The following is a 19141-nucleotide window of genomic DNA, read 5'->3' as shown; positions in this document are numbered from 1 at the left end:
GAGGGAACGAGAGACTACAGAGGGAGAGAAACAGACCAGGAGAGAGAGAGAGAGGGAGGTAGGTAGGTAGGAAGAGAGAGAGAGCAGAGGGAGAGAGAGGGAGAGTAGAGGGAGAGTAGAGGGAGAGAGAGGGGGAGAGTAGAGGGGGAGAGAGAGAGAGTAGAGGGAGAGAGGAGAGTAGAGGAGAGAGAGGGAGAGGGAGAGTAGAGGGAGAGAGAGGGGGGAGAGTAGTTATGGTGAATAGGCGAGAGATGAGATGGGAGTTGGGCCAGAAATTGTTTCCAGGCCACCCAGCATGTCCTGTCCTGTTTGGAGACTAGATGCCTAGTGCCACACACACACACACACACTCTCTCTAACACACACACACACACACACACAATGTAAGTGGGTGTGTTTGCTGGCTTGTGTGTGTAAGGGTGTGTCTGGGGTGTGCATCTCTGTGGCTAGTGTGTATATGCGTGTGTGTTGTGGCACAGAGAAGCAGAAATGCCAGAGTCGTGTAGTTGCAGCTTGTCAGGGGGCAGCTAGGCAGACTGACCAGATGTCCGGTGGTTCGTGTTAGACTTGCCAGACCAGCAGGGGAAGCTCTCTTTCTCTCACTCTAGCACACAGGGTGGAGCACAGGAAGATGCACGCGGTCACACACACACTCACACACACACACACACTCACACACACACTCACACACTCCAACGTGTGGGAGGAATCTCTCTCACTCCTGGATGCGTGGGCGAGAGAGACAACATGTGAAATCTCTGTTTACTTAGCATGTCTCAAGAGAGTGCGTCACACCTTCACAGAGTGTCCAACAAGTGTCTCCTTGTTATCAGCGTTGGATTAGCCTTTCATGCTGGGAGTTATGAGTGACGTGTGTGTGTGTGTGAGAGAGAGTCACAGTCAAGGAGAGGGAAGATCCTAGACAGTGTTTGTTTTCTTGCGGAGCTCTTGGATACGCAGCCATAGAGGGTCATGTGACCAGGTGACATACAGGTTACATGGTTTACATAGCTATACCTTCAGTGACAAAAGTTACACTTTACATTAAGGTTAACCATTTCACTAACCAGGCACATATTACCACGTAACCATGGTGCCTACAGTAACTACATTGTAGGTACAGAGGAGAAAGGGATACAGAGAGAGAGATCGGGGAGGAGAGAGGGAGAGAGAGAGATCGGGGAGAGAGAGGGGGAAAGAGAGAGAGACCCTTTCCTGTCCCACTGTCCTAATGACAGGATAGAATAGCAGGGCCTGCGTTGCCCCGGCGACCATGGATATAGTATGTGTGGGAGAGGGAGAGACAGAAAAAGATGAAGAGACAGGCAGAGAGAGAGAGAGAGAGAGAGAGAGAGAGAGAGAGAGAGAGAGAGAGAGAGAGAGAGAGAGAGAGAGAGAGAGAGAGAGAGAGAGAGAGAGAGAGAGGAAACGGGTACTAGACGAACCACGAAAAGGATATGAAACCAACAGGAATGGGAGACTGAGAATAGAAGCAACATACTGACACACACACACACACACCCACACACACACCACCCAGCAGCTGCAGCCATGTTCTCAGTGCTAGGTGATCTTCTTCCTGTGAGGTTAGGACATCCACACATATCCACGCTAACAGGCCTGACCTCCATGACTGTACGTGACCTGCTGAGGTCAGGCGGGTGGAGGTGAAGAGCAGACTGAAGAACAGACAGGCCTGAGCAGAGTAGAGCAGAGCAGAGCACAGCAGGGCTGAGCAGAGCAGGCTGAGCAGAGCAGGGCTGAGCAGAGCAGGCTGAGCAGAGCAGGGCTGAGCAGAGCAGGGCTGAGCAGAGCAGAGCAGGGCTGAGCAGAGCAGAGCAGGGCTGAGCAGAGCAGAGCAGGGCTGAGCAGAGCAGAGCAGAGCAGGGCTGAGCAGAGCAGAGCAGGGCTGAGCAGAGCAGAGCAGGGCTGAGCAGAGCAGAGCAGAGCAGGGCTGAGCAGAGCAGAGCAGGGCTGAGCAGAGCAGAGCAGGGCTGAGCAGAGCAGAGCAGGGCTGAGCAGAGCAGGGCTGAGCAGAGCAGAGCAGGGCTGAGCAGAGCAGGGCTGGTATTAATACATGCTGTTCTGTCTACCCACTCTCCTCTCCGCTCCGCCCTCGCTGCGCTTCCTTTACAAACCTCACTCCACCCTGCTCTCACACACACTTTCTCCTTCTCGCTGTCACACATACGAGCGTTCACACACACACACACACACACACACACAAGGGGGAGCCTGAATTAAACATGACTATGACAGTGGGGTTTAGTGGCTGAATTCTAATTACACTGACACTGAGGGTCTATAGAACTGAGTGGGGAGAGAGTGTGTGTGTGTTTGGTGTGTGTGTGCATGTGCGTGCATGTGTGTTTGATGTGCGTGTGCTCAGTATATGTGCATTTGGTGTGTGTGTGTGTGTGTGTGTGTGTGTAGCTCCTGATTGAGATGTTGGTGAATGCCACACACACACACACACACAACCTTGTATAGGCGCAATCCACTAGTGACAGTGACAACAAGCTTGTGACAATGATGAAGAGGAGAGAGAGAGAGAGAGAGAGAGAGAGAGAGAGAGAGAGAGAGAGAGAGAGAGAGAGAGAGAGAGAGAGAGAGAGAGAGAGAGAGAGAGAGAGAGAGAGAGAGAGAGAGAGAGAGAGAGAGAGAGAGAGAGAGAGAGAGAGAGAGAGAGAGAGGGAGGGAGGGAGGGAGGGAGGGAGGGAGGGGGAGGAGAGGAAGTGAGGTATGAGGAGAGGAAGTGAGGTGTGAGGAAGTATGAGGAGAGGCTGCCGGGTGGTAAATAATTAAACAGGATGGACTTTTACACCTGTGGTATCTCTGCTAGGTGCACCTGCTCTGGGTAAAAGGGTCTGTTGACTGGATTGAGTCACATGTTTAGCGACGCACCCCTGAAAGCCCCTTCCTGCTGTGATGTGGCAGCTTGAAGTGGAGTCAAACACCAGATCAGACACACCTGTACAGGTGACTTGAGTCTAAGTTGGAGACAGACCGTACCTATAAGGGTAAACGGTTTAAAAGGTGCTTGAGTTTGGCTCAGTGGTTAGAGCATTTGACTGCAGATCAAGAGGTCACAGGTTCAAATTTCCTTTTGGATCAAACGTCTGCTTATAACACATGATCATTAGATATTAAAACGTTTCCAAGTTGCTGTGTTGAGATCAGAGCTTACAGCATTACATTTACATTTAGTCATTTAGCAGACGCTCTTATCCAGAGCGACTTACAGTAAGTACAGGGACATTCCCCCCAAAGCAAGTAGGGTGAAGTGCCTTGCCCAAGGACACAACGTCATTTGGCACGGCTGGGAATCGAACTGGCAACCTTCAGATTACTAGCCCGACTCCCTCACCGCTCAGCCATCTGACTCCCAGACAGCACACACAGACCGCCTGCCAATAAATCTACCTTGTGTGTTAACGCCAGGAAAATAGTTTATTTAGGTCAAACTGTATAAGCAGCTTGCTTAACGTTTGAATGAAGGTTATTTAGCCTGAATTCACAGCAGGCAGTCTGAACTAGCTGCATCAGAATGGCACGGCCACCAAAGCTCCAAGCCGTCAACTTGAACAAGTAGACCTCATTACAGAAATAATCTGTTGTATCCATTACAGGTGATTCGGCTGAGTGTGGCGCCTGTACTTTGCTGGGAAAACAGAACTGGAGAAAACAGAACTGGAGAAAACAGTGTCAGGAAACTCAAACACGCTCTGCTCCCCCTCTCTTTCCCTCTTCCTCTCCCTTCCTCTCTTTCGTTCTTTCTTTCTCCCTCTCTTCTCTCTCTTGCTATCCCCTCCCCCTCTCTCTCTCTCCATGATCTCTGGTTGTTGACTTCCCAGCACATGAGCCTGTCTTCCCGTTCCCATAATAAATAGTCCCGGAGAAAACCAGCCTTCAAAAACAACCACTTTAGCTCTTCCACATCTCGCTGGCAGCTGTGTGTGTGTGTGTGTGAGGACAGAGAGGGGAGCCACACACACACACACTCTGATGTGTGAAGGAACCTCCACAGTGCGGCGGGCAACAGATGCCAAGTTTAGCCCTCCGGAAGATACCTGTTGTTCGTGACGTAACGTGTTCACCGAACAGAAGCATTTATCCAAAGTGACTCACAGTACAAAGGGGATTTGAACATGCAACCTCTTGAACTGCAATGAAATGCTCCACCACTGAGCTATGCCCATCCACCACTGAGCTATGCCCATCCACCACTGAGCTATGCCACCACAGACGGTACCTTCTCTCTGAGGCGCATCCTGTGTTGCTACTGAGGTGGTTTCTTAGCGGACAAGCCCTCGTTAAAACACACCTGGTAAACAAAGAGACAGCACAGTCCTCCCTTCCCTACATGAGCCCAGGTCTTCCATACATTACAGGGTCCTTCTGGATTTCTCCTCATGCAGATCAGAGCTGCAGCAGAAAGCACAAAGACTCTTCTTGACCTACATAGCTCGTCGTAATTCCTGCTGTCATTCCTTCACCACCAGAGGAAGAGAGGAGGAGAGGAGGTAGAGGAGGTAGAGAGGAGGCCACAGACACTGTCCCGGCCGACAACCAGGATCAGATACCACCCCCAGATACCACCCCCAGATACAGCCCACAGGACAGGCCTTGGAACAGCCACCATGAGGTCAGAACTCAGAACACATTTCAAAGTGTCAATTTAACACCTGTGATGTTTACACAGGCCATCTCAATCTCTAGAGCGGACCAACATCAACACAAACCCTCTACGAGCAAAACGAACACTTCTACTGTTAGATGAACACTTCAAGAGGCCATATATGAGGGAGTGAGAAGGTCCACTCAGAAGGAGAGGTTGTAGGAGGGTAGCCAGATCGAGCAGTTTCCCCTCCCTCCTCACGTTCAGGACAGCCAGTCATTCGTCATTCTCCCTCTGGTCACAGAACAAGCACTCCTCGTTCCCCTGTTAAAACGTTTTGTATGGAAACACTGCGTTCACAAACCCAACCCTAAACGCAGAGAGAAAAACAGACTCGCAAAAAAACAGGGCCAACAAATTCCACACAAATGACATATAGACCTGCCCTTGATGCTTTTGTAATTGCTTGTGGCCCTGCCCTGGGTTTCTACCCAGAGCCTTGGCTGCTTTGAAAAGATGACCAGGGGGACAAGCACGCACACACAACAAAGGGGTGGAGCCCAAACCTAGCGTGGGTATAATGAACTGAACCGAGAACAAGGACAAAAACACTGAATGCTTCTGAGGGGCCTGGCCTCATTAATGCCAGTGTTCACAGTCTCTTGACGGCACACACACACACACACACACACATATACAACCACACCTACACACACTCCTGGAAACACATATCAACAGGAACACACACTCAGACAGAGCTAGGCGTGACCAGGCAGGTGAGAGGACAGGTAATACTCAGGATTAGAGCAGAGCAGGGCTGTAGTCCAGGTTTGTGTGGAGACACACACACAGCCCTGTGGCCTAGATTCACGTCTGGTAATCAAAACCCAGAAGGTAATGACCGTATCTGTTTAAACTGGGCTGGCCCTCATCATGTCATGTTTACATCATATTGTAAACACAATGTCATAAACATATAAATCCACAGCTTCTTCCCTTGAGAGACGAGGGACGTCTGCTCAATTAAAACATGTAACATGTAACACTGATGTGTACCGAACACTGTATTCTACACGTCCATGTTCCAGTAACCAGGAAGAGACACAAACTTGAGTTTTTCCTCTGCAATTCAACCTCTAGGCAACACACAGGATCATCTGAGGTCGTTAGAAAAAGGTCAAAGGTGAACCTGTCCCTTAACAGGCAGCTTACAGAGCGTGTGTGAGAGGAGGGGTCTGGGTCTCCCGGCTCTGAGCAGGTGAGCAGGTGAGCAGCAGGAGCACAGGACCTGCTGACAGCTTGATTCTCAGGTGGAGACTACTCAAGCATGTCCTAACCCACTCAGACACGCACACACACACACGCGCGCACACACACGCGCACACACACAGCCTCCCCCTGTTTAATCTGCTTTAGGTACGACGCAACAACAACTGTAAATACAGACTGTGAACAGACCATGACTCTGACCACCGCTAAATACAACAACACCAGGGAACTTCTGCTGTTCTTTCCGAACGCACTGTTCATCAGTCGCTTTGCATGAAACAGGCTGCTACACTGATAAATTGGGAGGTGTTCATGTACCAAACAGGAAGCAGGCTGGTTTAGTTTATGCGGTCTAACAGCGACACAAGCCACTAACAGAAATAACAGGTATAGCTGTCCCATATAACAGGTGTAACATCTATACCAGGTGTATGAGAGGTGAAGAACAGGTGGAACATCTATACCAGGTGTATCAGAACAGCTCAAGGCCCCAGGTCTGCTCACCTTCTTGCCCGTGGAGCTGGTCTTGGAGAGGCAGGAGCGCCCTAGTGACAGGTACCCTCCGATCACCTCGATCTCCTCCACAGCAGGGTAGCGCTTCTTCAGCAGAGAGCCCAGCTGGGCGTAGGGGGCCGGGGGGGGCGTGGAGGCGGGTGTTGCCCCTCCAGAGGGCTCCTCCTGGGGCTGGGGGTCGGCCTGGGGCTGGGGGTCGGCCTGGGGCTGGGGGTCGGCCTGGGGCTGGGGCTTGCGTTTCGGCACCACAGTGAAGGTGTTTCCTTTCCTCTTCTGGACCACCGGGCTAGGGTAGGGGGGGCCGGGCTCCACGTCAATGTCGTCTATGTTGGTGATGGGGAGGTGCTCAGTGGGGGGGGCCTCTGGGGGTGGAGAGGAGGGAGGGGGAGAGGTGGGGGAGGCAGGGGTGACGGTGGGGGAGGCAGAGGGAGACAGGTCTGGAGAGGGGGAGACAGGGATGGTCTCCTCTTCTCTGCTGGAGGGCTCCGGGCTGGGGGTGGGGGAGAGGGGCGTGGGGGAGAGGGGCGTTGGCACTCCGGGGGAGGGGCGGGGTCTGGCGGGGCTGGGCGGGGCCGTGCTGCCCGGGGCAGAGGCGTGGCGCTTGGGGATGACCGTGAAGGAGTTCCGGGACTGGAGGCGCAGGTTGGCGAGGGCCCGGGCCTGGATGTCTCCAGCGGGAAGCTGGGAGAGGTCTGGGCGGGCCGCTGGGCGGATCTCGAAGCTGGGGGAGGGAGGGGAGGCCGCGGAGGGGGACTCGGCACGGGCGCGGAGGATCTCTGGAGAGCATGGCACCTTGGGTTTGGAGGGCGCCTCGGGACTCTCCCAGCCTCCGCCGCTGACGGGCTTGGACTCGGAGGGAGACGGGGGCTGTGGGGCCCCCGTGGAGTCCCGGGGCCGGGGGGCCAGGGGGCCCTGGAGGACGGGGGAGGACCAGCCCGGTCGGACGAGGCTGCGGACCGGTGATCCCGGTTGAGGGTGCGACACGTACTTTGGCACCAGATCTGGCTGTGGTTTGGGTCGGGACCTCGACCTGTTTGCGCTGGTCTCCAGGTCCAGAAGGTTCTCTGTGCTGCGAGACTTGGGTTGCAGTTTACCATAGTTGCTGTCGAATTTCTGAAGCATGCGGCTCACCATGCCCTGACCGTCTCCCGTCTCGAGCGAGCCCTCGTAACCCGGACGACCCAGCGTGCTCAAGTTCTCCTCGCTCCTACTCAGCGCGGTGTCATAAATGACCACTTCCTTCGCCCGTATCTCAGTAACCGCACTGCCTCTCCGATCCAAGAGGTCGTTGAGGGAGCTATAATTACCAACTCCATTCTGCTGAAGCGTAGACGTGGATTTGAGTCCACTCGTATCCGGGAAATAGTCCGGGTCGGACTCGATGATAATTATATTCTCTGCGCGTATAGTCCGTATTCCAGGAACACTCCCATACAGTTCCAGTATGTGCTGAACCGGACGAGAGGCATTATCTCTGTCCTGCCGTTTCTTCCGTTCCTTCTCCAGTTTGATGAACGGGTTCTCTTGCAAGGGGCCTAGACTGTCCTGCAGAACCAGGCTCTCGTGTCCCCCGTCCTCCCTCGCCGTTCTCTCAGCAGAGTCGTTAGCGTCGGTGGCGGTCCAGGGGTCTTTGTTTGTTTTCACCGGCGACAGCTCCGGGGAGGTTACGGTGCTGCTGCCACGCTTGCCTGCGAAGTGCTGGCTTGCTGGGGCGACGGTGTAGTTCCGACCAGTGGCAGCGCAGCCTGCATTGTCTTTTTTGGGGCCACTGCCGTTTCCCGTTACTTCGCCATTAACCCGCGATGAGCTCGCGCTAGGGCACGGCTCGGCTGCACCTGCTCCTGCTCCGCCACCCTTCGCTTTCCTCCGCTCGAGAATCTCTCGTTTCCAGGCCGGCATCCTCGGGCTCTCCTGGCCAGCCTCTTGGAGGAGGACACGTACCTCTCCGCCAGACATTGTGGAACGAGAGGATAACGTCTCCGGGGCAAGGGAGAAGCTGTTCCCCGGGCTGGGACGGAACCCTATATCCTGTGTCTTTCGCTGTACCTGCAGCGCCGAATAGCCTACCGTACACACACATACATCACCTCGGTCTTTCTCTGCCTTCTTGGGTTCCTCCTCCTCCCTCCCTCCTCCGTCTGGGTCTCCAGCCCCGCCCTCCGCACCTGTAAACCTACAACGTCATCCTCCAGTCTTCAAAGCCGCGCCTCCCAAGGACTAAAGGAGCAACCTCATTTGGTCATAGCGATTAAGACACTCCCACTTTAAACATCTTGCTCCACCCCCTAACTAAATCTCCTCCCATTTCTATTGTTGGGCAGGCAAGGACGACCTGTCAATCCAAGCATCTACGTCCCACCCCTTTTTACTATTTAACCCTTTCAGTGAATTGATTATATTTCGTCCCACCCGTTGTTTGTAATCTTATACAATACAAATGTCACCATCGCTTCGAAGGGTGCAGTTTACATTACACACATAAAATATAACTATAACACAGCTTCAAAATAAGGGGACGAGACGCTGTGTGAGTCGAATTTGTCACAGCGTTTGTGACGGTATAGCTGTTTGTGGACCAACCCAGTCACTTAAGGGTTTAATTCGCGTTAATTCAGCAGCTACGTCTATGATGCCGATGCTTTACGAATAATCCGACTGGGATAAACACATTAGGAAATAAATTAGGCGGTATTACGGAGTTCTATTCTTGGGTACAGCTAGTAGGAGATTATATTGTTTCTCATCAAACATTTATTACCGCACAGTCACTACAAGCTTAGAATCCCAATGAGCCTCTTCGCACAAGGGCAAAGGAGAAGAGCGTGCACAATGCTGTACCGTGCTTCTGATGCACGAGAATATTTATGGTCCATGAAAGTCTATGTAGGTTGCATGCATGCAGAGAGACAGTGAGTAAGAGACAAATAAAGAGTAAGAGAGAGAGAGAGAGAGGGACAGAAAATTTGAGTACTGTTGAAAGATTTCATAACTTTTGAATAATTAATGAATGAACCCATATTGCTATATTCCCCAGTGTTTCAGTACGGCTTTTACAGGACGAGGCGAAGTTCATATGAACAGTTCCACAGGTCCAACACCAATGACAGAAATACAACACAGAGAACATGAGCAACCCTCTCTACACTTAACTCCCTCTCTCAGTAAATTACAACATTTTGATGTGTTCCTTACTAAAATTGTCATGTCAAATAAAACGAACAAATATTTACCCAGAATAATGTCGTTTTAGCTATGACTCACTGAGTAAGCCTTCTCCTTCGTTGAAATTCAACTTTTTACAACTTAAGGTTTTGGCATAAGAAATTGTCAAGTGGGTCAAGTCACTCTCCACAAACGGTCCTCAACGTAAGTGGCGCCATCTTGTGGCAGAATTTCAATCCCAATAAACGCACAATGGGGCAGACGGGTCGATTACATTTGATTAATTGAAAAATCCCATGGATTCAAGCATTTATAACAAACAATGGAAAAAGGATCTCTTATGGTATAATTGATCAAAATAACATGATAAACTCAACAAGGTTAAATGTTGATGGTTTATTTACACGTATATAAACAGCAATAATACAACACAGGTACCAAAAAACAAGCAAATAGACAAACAATAATATTGTTGGTGCAAGTCGAGTTACGCATTAAAAAAAGACATTCCATTTGCTCAAACTCCATTCCCTATCCCATCAGTCCCCCAAAACGAGTCATTTTTTTTTATCAGGAATGGCTCTTTAAAGGAAAAAAAATAGGCAATGAGTGCATGCTTGGGCATTGGGATGAATACACAGACCAGATACACTGAGTATTAATGAACAGTAATAATGTTCAGGGGAGAGCCATGCACGGTACAGCATGGAGAGATGTTCTGCTCAGAGGCCAGACGCCGGGCGGGAGAGGAATGAGATCCATGACTCAGTCAACACAGGAGACACTCCCAACACAGTCCACACACACGCGCGCGTGTGTAAACCTGGACCCTCTCCGGCAGGGGGGGTCGTCCTCCCCCCCGCCCCCCCCCCCCCCCGGAGCGTCAGGGGGGGGTCGTCCTCCCCCCCGCCCCCCCCCGGGGCGTCAGTTGACGCGGCAGGCCCTGATCATGAGCAGCTGCAGGAGGATGAAGAGCGGGGACACGATGAGGCCAAACCACAGCTCCCTGGCCTGCTCCTGCTCCGCCAGCTTCTGACACAGCAGCACCTCACACACCAGCTTCAGGCTCAGCACCGTCAGCACCCACAGCAGCCGCAGCACCGCCAGGCGCTTCTCGTTCTCCTGGTACAGGCGGATGGATACGATGGCCGTGAAGTAGGTGCTGAGGCCGTCGGCGGCGAACAGCGGCACGAAGACGAGCCACCAGCTCATGGCGAAGAGGTCGGCGCGGAGCGCCACCAACACGCTGAACGCCAGCAGGGCGCACAGGTGGAGGAAGAGCTCGAAGGTGGCGAAGCCCAGCCACTGGACCAGCTCACGCAGGGAGAACAACATGGCGGAGGTGGGAGGAGGGGGCCGAGAGCAGACTCCTCTCTCTCTCTCAGGGACGGACGACTAGGGGCGAGTCACTGGCCCAGCGCGGAGGGGCGGGGCTCTGGGCGTAGGGTGGGGACATTGACGTCGGAGCTGGGAGTCACAGGTGGCGTCCTCGACTAGGACAGGTGTTGTGGACGCAGATGGTCCCAGAATTCACATCTTTGAAGTTGTGTGAGGGGTTAGTAGGGCGGGAAGGTGAGGGTGACAGGTGAAGGCTTCAGATGGCTGAAGATCTTTGTGGGCGTCTCTGGGACTTGTAGTCTTTCTCCAACCACACTTCAGCCTGTCAATGCAAATATGCACGTCCATATTAGAAATCATTATTTGAAAGAAACGTATTAAAATGACCTGTTGTCAACTAAAGTTACATCAGCTAGCAGATGACGTTGATCGTTCTTGTTACATATGAACAAAATGTTGAAGAAATTATGAATAAGCTGAATGTACCTATATGGCAAAGCAAGCAAGATGCTACCCTTTCATAGTGTTGTACAAAATCTAGCGACAGTTCGTTAGCATATATTGGTAGACAGTCAGCAAGTCTACCTTAAAATATACGAGCTAATGCAGAAGCTTAGATCACACAAATAAAATGTTCGCTAACGCGAGGATAGTGCCTGAATGGCTAGCGACAACAGCTAGCTAGTGAGAGTGCTGTTGTGAGCCAGCTAGCCAACTACCTTCGTAACGCCACCACATCCTGCATGTAGTCATGAATTGATATGCATTCAGGCGTAGTCCAAACCTACGTATGTCATTTTACCTTCATGAGACTTGAGTATTTTGATTCGGTTTTATCAAACAACGACTCATCTTCCGAATGTTTTTCCTGTCCTCAGCCTTCCTCCGGTTTTCGCATCGCGAGATCTCAGACGTACTATATCACAGCTGTGTACGGTGGCCGACAGTTTCTGTGACTTCTTCAAGGAAGAACATTTTGAAGAGGACGAATTGTACAAAGGTTAGACAACTAACGTGTATTCATTCATTCGTGGGTAAATAGTGGCTGTTATGAAGCATTATTAATTGAGAAACATACTTTAATAGTTACATTAATGAGGGGAAAAGTTTGCAAGCAAGTATATAACTAGTCATTGCAGCCAGTCGAAGTAGTAGTTGGGACGGTAGCTGAATTGGTCACCATTCTGACTATAGTCTATACATTTACATGACATTTACAGTACGTTATAATAGTATATTGGGTGATGAGAAATGTCAACAAATCAGTTATCCTCACTATTGTTAGTATGGATGAGTATTAGTTTCTTACAGCAAAATAATTTTCCATGCAGTTCATGTTGTATGAATAGTTTTGTTTTATTCCTGTTGATTCATATACATTTTATGTTTGTTTGTAAAATATGTATATTTGTTATGGTTCATCATTCTATGTTATTGTGACTGGCATCAAAGTAGGTAGGCTACACGTTTTGCGTACATTGTAAGAGGGTAGGGTTAGGGTTAGCCCGTTTTGCGAAAACATTGTAAGAACATTCGTAATTTCGGTGCAGCAATGTTTTGACGAACCAAGTTCACGCATGCTTGACCATTTAATTTGGTGGTGAGGGAAACGAAGCAGAAGTGTGTAAAACAACGTCACATTCCTGTGTCTCGGAAACGTGGGGTCTTATGCCAAATCTTTCTCTTTCTCCGTCTCTCTCTCACTCTGTCGCAATCATCTTACATCTCTCTAACCCTCTAATACCGCCTGTTCAAGGCGGGAATGTTGCGCTTTCATTCCTTCTCTCCGTTCTGTATTAAACGTAGGACTACCAACACGGATCAGAGAGGGACTGTTCCGCCATTAGGCCGGAGTAAGAGAGCTAAATCGACATCTGTTAGCCGTCATGAGGAGCCCCAACAAACTCCAATTCAATTCAGGTTTAGAATGAAGTCTACACACTGTAATGCTGCCCCGTGTGTGGTTTTAAGATAGCATGCCGGTCTTCTGCTATTTTACGCTACCTTATCAGTTGTTGCCTGGGAACCAGACGAATCTGAAAGGTCACGTTTTATTTGCTCTGCAGAATTCATCTGGACACCTAACACGACTAGTCAGACAGTTTGTTACACATAACCATCTGGGAAGTCGTCCTTGGAAACAGATGGGAAAAGAGCAGGCATTTTCTATCACGCCTATAACTCCAACCACTCTGTAGCTGCAAATAGTTCATCCTAAGACACTGGTTTTGGCCACAACTGTTAACACGCACCCATTCAGCCAGATTTCCAGACGATCTGGATCAGCTCGGACCAATCACAACAATCACGCATTTCCTGTGTCTCCCAGCAGGACCACCATGCAGCCGGTCCAGTCTCTCCTCCATAGCGGGTACTTCCACCCCACCCTCAGATACTGGCAGACCTGCGCGTCTGACCTGAGACCCGACAACCTCATCTACCCCATCTTCGTCACGTAATGCTCCTTTGCTACATTTACTTTGTACATTTTCATCACATTTGATTGGTTCAGCAGGCGTATGCTTTTATGTACCATGTAGAAAGTACAGCAGAAGTTCAAGGATCAGAAGTGAGCAGTTCTAACATTGTTTCAGAGTCCTGGCACGGTCTGTATTTAACAGGAACACTGCAGAGGAACCACATCTCAGCTACCAGACACAGTGCACAATAACATCAGTTGCTGCAATATTAACAACATTACTACAATGTTACAAAAGCACATAACTCTTTGCACCTAGCTAGACACATTGAGCATGTGGGGTCATGTGTAACTGTGCTTTGCTACAAACACAGTCACTCTCTCACACTGTGGTGGATGAGCTGTGTTTCCTGTTCTATCACACAGGGACAGTCCTGATGCAGTGGAGCCCATCGCCAGTCTGCCGGGACAGGCCAGGTACACGTCCACCGTCTGAACACAGGATCTGCTGTCTGAGCAGCAGCTGATGTGTGTCTGAAGTGTGAGCCTAGGGTCAGGGTGTTGCCCTCAGTGTGTGTCTGAAGTGTGGGCCTAGGGTCAGGATGTTGCCCTCAGTGTGTGTCTGAAGTGTGGGCCTAGGGTCAGGGTGTTGCCCTCAGTGTGTGTCTGAAGTGTGAGCCTAGGGTCAGGATGTTGCCCTCAGTGTGTGTCTGAAGTGTGGGCCTAGGGTCAGGGTGTTGCCCTCAGTGTGTGTCTGAAGTGTGGGCCTAGGGTCAGGGTGTTGCCCTCAGATAGACAGTCAACAGGGTGAGGCCTGAGTCAGGCCCTGGAAGAAGATAAGCAGAGAATCCGTTGGCTCCCTCTCTTCCCTCCCTCCCTCCCTCCCTCCCTCCCTCCCCCTGTCCCACTTCCCAATGACTGAGTTTTCTAGGTCAGATATTAGTAATCATACACAGAATGTTGCTCACCACAGGTCAGATCTTAGGAAGTCATCATAAAACAAAACTTTTATAGCTAATGGGAGGGAGGGAGGGATTCAAACAAGAAAGTGTTTCTAAGAGAGGGTGTTTCTAAGAGAGGGTGTTTCTAAGAGAGGGTTTCTGACGTGTGTGAGGTGTGTGTCCACAGGTACGGGGTAAACAAGCTGGAGGACATGTTGAGGCCGCTCGTAGAGAACGGATTGAAGTGTGTGCTGATTTTTGGAGTGCCTGCGAACATTGCAAAGGTAAAACTGGAATAAAGATGCTCTTCTGGTCACCTTCATCTTCTGCTGGACTCTTGATGCACTGTTTGTACGTCACTTTGAAGCATCCGCTAAATGACTAGAATGTAACATAATCTGATCCGTTCCTGAACAGCGTGACTGTTTTAAAATGTTGACTACATGCAGTAGTGTTGAGAGGATAACTGTAATGATTCGATGGGTGCAGCTCAACGCTAGAGCAACTGACTGCAGATCAAGAGGTCACAGGTTAAAATCCTCCCGCCTTGGACAAAACTTGACATGACCTTTGACCCCCAGGATGAGAGAGGCTCGGGCGCCGACTGTGACTCGACCCCAGCGGTCCTGGCTGTGAGGAAGCTGCGGTCGCTGTTCCCAGATCTGGTCCTGGCCTGCGACGTCTGCCTGTGCCCCTACACCTCCCACGGACACTGTGGTGAGCCAGCACACCTCTCCCTCCCCTCCTCTCCCTCCTCCCCCTCCTCTCCCTCCCTCCTCCCCCTCCCTCCCTACCTCTCCCGGAGACATTAAGACTTGATCTCTGCTCTCTCGTCTTTCCAAGGAATCTTGCGTGAAGACGGGACTCTGGATAACGCTGCCAGCTGTGAGCGGCTGGCGGAGGTGGCGGTGGCCTACGCCAGGGCGGGTAACTTTACTCTGCTTCCTCTGCCCACACGTCCCCCCTCCTCCCTCCACCACACAAGGAATACCCGCCCCCATGTCAACACACCGATGAAGATGTAAAGTCTGGAACAGTTAACGAACCTCCCCCTAAAACAGCCATACATTCCTTGACTCTAGCGAAATGCTCTTAGAACTGGGCTCAAACTTTCTGCAAGGTCTGTTTGGAGGAAAGTGTCCGCTAAAGGAATACACCTGTAACTAGTGTTGTTGTCCTCCAGGGTGCCACCTGTAACTAGTGCTGTTGTCCTCCAGGGTGCCACCTGTAACTAGTGCTGTTGTCCTCCAGGGTGCCACCTGTAACTAGTGCTGTTGTCCTCCAGGGTGCCACATCATCGCTCCCTCCGACATGATGGACGGACGAGTGGGAGCCATAAAACAGGCGCTGGTGTCTCACGACATGAGCAACAAGGTAGGTTGAGACTGCAGAGAGGACAGTGTCCAGTATCAAGGTTGGTTGAGACTGCAGAAAGGACAGTGTCCAGTATCAAGGTAGGAGCGGTTTTGTTTAGAGTGCCATCAAGTTCTTACCTGTTTTCTCCTGTTTCCTCAGGTGTCTGTGCTGAGCTACAGTGCTAAGTTTGCCTCCTGTTACTACGGGCCCTTCAGGTAAACACCTGCATGCTCCTGATCTAGACACCTGTGGCTGTAACACCTGCATGCTGAGCTGAGCTCTGCTGTGTCTGTCCACAGAGATGCAGCCCAGTCCAAGCCAGCGTTCGGAGACAGACGGTGTTACCAGCTGCCCCCTGGTGCAAGAGGCCTGGCACTACGAGCTGTGGTGAGTGTGTGTGTGTGTGTGTGTGAGCTAATCATGAGTGTGTGTGTGTGTGTGTGTGTGTGTGTGTGTGTGAACTCATCATGAGTGTGTGTGTGTGGGTGTGTGTGCTCATCATGAGTGTGTGTGTGTGTGTGTGTGAGCTAATCATGAGTGTGTGTGTGTGTGTGAACTCATCATGAGTGTGTGTGTGTGTGTGTGTGTGTGTGAGCTAATCATGAGTGTGTGTGTGGGTGTTGTGAGTGAGCTCATCATGAGTGTGTGTGTGTGGCTGTGGACGCTGTGAGCTCATCATGAGTGTGTGTGTGTGTGGGTGTTGTGAGTGAGCTCATCATGAGTGTGTGTGTGTGTGGCTGTGGACGCTGTGAGCTCATCATGAGTGTGTGTGTGTGTGTGTGGACGCTGTGAGCTCATCGTGAGTGTGTGTGTGTGTGTGTCAGGAGCGAGACGTGAAGGAGGGGGCAGACATGCTGATGGTGAAGCCGGGCCTGCCCTACCTGGACATCGTCAGGGAGGTCAAGGACAAGGTCAGTACGCTCCTCCCACACTGTTACAGTGACCATGCTGCACCCTGCAGCGTGTGTGAGGTCAACATGGCTCTCTGTGTGTGTGTGTGTGTGTGTGTGCGCAGTACCCGCACCACCCCCTGGCGGTGTATAACGTGTCGGGGGAGTTCGCCATGCTGTGGCACGGGGCCGCGGCCGGAGCCTTCGATCTGCGCACCGCTGTGACCGAGGCCATGACCGCCTTCCGCAGAGCAGGTGAGGAGGAGGGGGGGGGGACGGGGGAGGAGGGGGACGGGGTGCTGGTGGGAGGAGGGGGGGGCATAGGGGCTGCTGGGGGGAGGAGGAGGGGGGTGCTGGGAGGAGATGGAGGAGGAGGAGGAGGGGGGTTGTGGATGGACAGATGGAGGACGGGGAGGAGGAGGAGGGAGGGGTGGAAAGGGGAGGGAGGAGGGGAGATGAAGGAAGAGAGATGGAGGAGGGGAGATGGAGGAGGAGAGATGGAGGAGGGGAGATGGAGGAGGGGAGATGGTGGAGGGGAGATGGTGGAGGGGAGATGGAGGAGGGGAGATGGAGGAGGGGAGATGGAGGAGGGGAGATGGTGGAGGGGAGATGGAGGAGGGGAGATGGTGGAGGGGAGATGGTGGAGGGGAGATGGAGGAGGGGAGATGGAGGAGGGGAGATGGAGGAGGGGAGATGGAGGAGGGGAGATGGAGGAGGGGAGATGGTGGAGGGGAGATGGAGGAAGAGAGATGGAGGAGGGGAGATGGAGGAGGGGAGATGGAGGAGGGGAGATGGTGGAGGGGAGATGGAGGAGGGGAGATGGTGGAGGGGAGATGGTGGAGGGGAGATGGAGGAAGAGAGATGGAGGAGGGGAGATGGTGGAGGGGAGATGGAGGAAGAGAGATGGAGGAGGGGAGATGGTGGAGGGGAGATGGAGGAGGGGAATGGGGGGAGATTGAGAGAGAGCCCCCTTACTCTCATCTCCCTCTTAAATGTGACGTTGTGATTTCAGTTCCTATAAAACGGGCCTTTGTTCCTGCCTCTGTTTCAGGTGCTGACATCATCATCACGTACTACACGCCTCAGCTGCTCACCTGGCTGAAAGAGTAACGGAGCCCGTGATTGGACAGAGAGGTGGACCAATGACAGGCTTCCCTTATCGAGCTGTGCTTGGCTGTTCTACATCCACAGGATTCCTATAGTTTTGTTAATCCATGATTTCATATCTTCATGTAGGTTATTTTTATATCATGGGTTTTCGTTCATATCTAAGTGCAGCAGTTACAGATTCTCACCAAAGATGGGAGTATTGCGTTAAAAAGATCAGCCGCTTTTATAAAATGTGTAAAAGGTTAGTGTTTCTTGAACAAATTGAGAATGTACTAATTTGTGAATGGAGTTTTGGGGTCTTGGGGTCTTTCCTAACGGTAATGAATGATGTAATCCTGGATGTGGACCTCCGATCGTCATGTTGGCTTCAGAACCGATGTGTTCCTGGTCGTAAGGTCGGGTTACTTAGCAACCTTGCATAACAAGCATCTCCTGACCATGGCAAGTAAAGACAAATCCAAGAAAAGATAATAAATGAAAGTTTCTTTCGATGGTGTCAATTACTGCTTTATTTCCATGGTGATATCTCATAACGTACAGTACTGTGCACAAGTCTTCAGCACCCCACATTCTTTACATTAATATTGTATCTATATATTTTAGTGTAACATATTTTGTGCGTCAGTATAAAAGTATTTTAGTTTTACTTTTACTGCAGCTGGCTTCCTCCAGTTCTTTTCAGTTGATGTTAACTGAACTGAAACACATTTAGTAATATTCACAAAACACAATAATCAAGTTCTAATTACTAGGTGGAGTGGAGTAAAAGTATCCTTCTGTAAATATGAAACATTTAACTAAGACATAAGTACATTTAACTAAGATGTAGTAAGATGTGCCCATTTACACGTAACCCTCACCATGTTGAAATCTGATTGATGGGTCCAGAGATATGACAATGTTATGGCAGCTCTCCAAAGGCAGAGGAGAGATTCTTATGTGTTGTGAGTTTGATCTCTAACCCTAAAATCACCTACAGCACCTTTAATATAATTAATAGTAGTTGCAGAGAGGTAAAGTTTATACATAATTCTATCTATCCTACTTTAAAATGATGTTGCCAAAACACTTCTTTCGACATTGCCCTTTACCCTGTTTAACTGATATGAAACAGGTTGGGAGTGTCACTGTACATTCCAGCTGCACAAGACTGGATGAACAGCAGGAAATGAAAGTCAGCATTAAAACCTCAAGTAAACCGGTTTGCTACAGGTAAACAGGCTAGCCACCCCTCTCACTCACCTGTTGATGTTTCATTCAGATGTCAGACTGGTGTTTGGCCCTACAAGAGATACATAGATGCTGGTGAACCATATAATCAATGGAGCATCACTGCAGATGGTAGCAACCAGAGTTACGGGAAATTGTTCCTTTGTACATTTCAGTCTCAGTGGCAGAAAAGGAATGGATTAACATTTGCTGGTTTAGGTGAAATCCCTCAGAGCTGGAGAGAGATCACCCTAGAATCAGCACTGGAAGAACTCAAGTAACTGTCCCAGCAAATATAGGACAAACTATATTTAAT

At 50.7% G+C, this 19141-nt stretch overlaps 3 protein-coding genes across 6 annotated transcripts in view; 1 reads left to right on the top strand and 2 right to left on the bottom strand.

Moving 5' to 3' along the window:
• The window catches only part of tprn (taperin), a 14755-nt gene extending 6235 nt beyond the window's left edge, over positions 1 to 8520 (bottom strand). The window contains exon 1 of the mRNA XM_062484278.1: positions 6392 to 8520. Coding sequence (XP_062340262.1) covers positions 6392 to 8356 — 1965 coding nt within the window. The 5' untranslated portion in view covers positions 8357 to 8520. The remainder of the gene's footprint in view (positions 1 to 6391) is intronic.
• A 1935-nt stretch (positions 8521 to 10455) lies between these two features.
• Positions 10456 to 13287, bottom strand: tmem203 (transmembrane protein 203). 4 transcript variants are annotated; one of them, XM_062484190.1, is made up of 4 exons: positions 13153 to 13282; positions 12905 to 12936; positions 11703 to 11859; positions 10456 to 11222 (listed from the first exon to the last, which is right to left on the bottom strand). In XM_062484190.1, the coding sequence occupies exon 4, from the start codon at positions 10895 to 10897 to the stop codon at positions 10487 to 10489; it is 411 nt and encodes a 136-aa protein (XP_062340174.1). In that variant the 5' UTR covers positions 10898 to 11222; positions 11703 to 11859; positions 12905 to 12936; positions 13153 to 13282; the 3' UTR covers positions 10456 to 10486. The 4 variants fall into 4 exon arrangements, with proteins under 4 accessions (XP_062340174.1, XP_062340171.1, XP_062340173.1 ...); XM_062484187.1 differs by lacking the exon at positions 12905 to 12936 and having other exon boundaries at positions 13153 to 13287; XM_062484189.1 differs by lacking the exon at positions 12905 to 12936 and having other exon boundaries at positions 11703 to 11856; positions 13153 to 13283.
• On the top strand, positions 13239 to 18105 carry alad (aminolevulinate dehydratase). The gene is made up of 11 exons (XM_062484186.1): positions 13239 to 13355; positions 13746 to 13796; positions 14448 to 14544; positions 14842 to 14977; positions 15104 to 15187; positions 15546 to 15634; positions 15776 to 15831; positions 15916 to 16003; positions 16441 to 16527; positions 16632 to 16761; positions 17558 to 18105. Exons 1-11 carry the CDS (start codon positions 13240 to 13242, stop codon positions 17614 to 17616), a joined length of 993 nt encoding a protein of 330 aa, XP_062340170.1. The 5' UTR covers position 13239; the 3' UTR covers positions 17617 to 18105.
• The last annotated feature ends 1036 nt before the right edge of the window (positions 18106 to 19141 follow it).

The sequence above is a fragment of the Osmerus eperlanus genome, chromosome 18 (assembly GCF_963692335.1).
Source record: "Osmerus eperlanus chromosome 18, fOsmEpe2.1, whole genome shotgun sequence".
Taxonomy (NCBI): Eukaryota; Metazoa; Chordata; class Actinopteri; order Osmeriformes; family Osmeridae; genus Osmerus; species Osmerus eperlanus.
The sequence above is the reverse complement of the archived record's forward strand: the minus strand, read 5'-3'. Positions and strand labels throughout refer to the sequence as shown.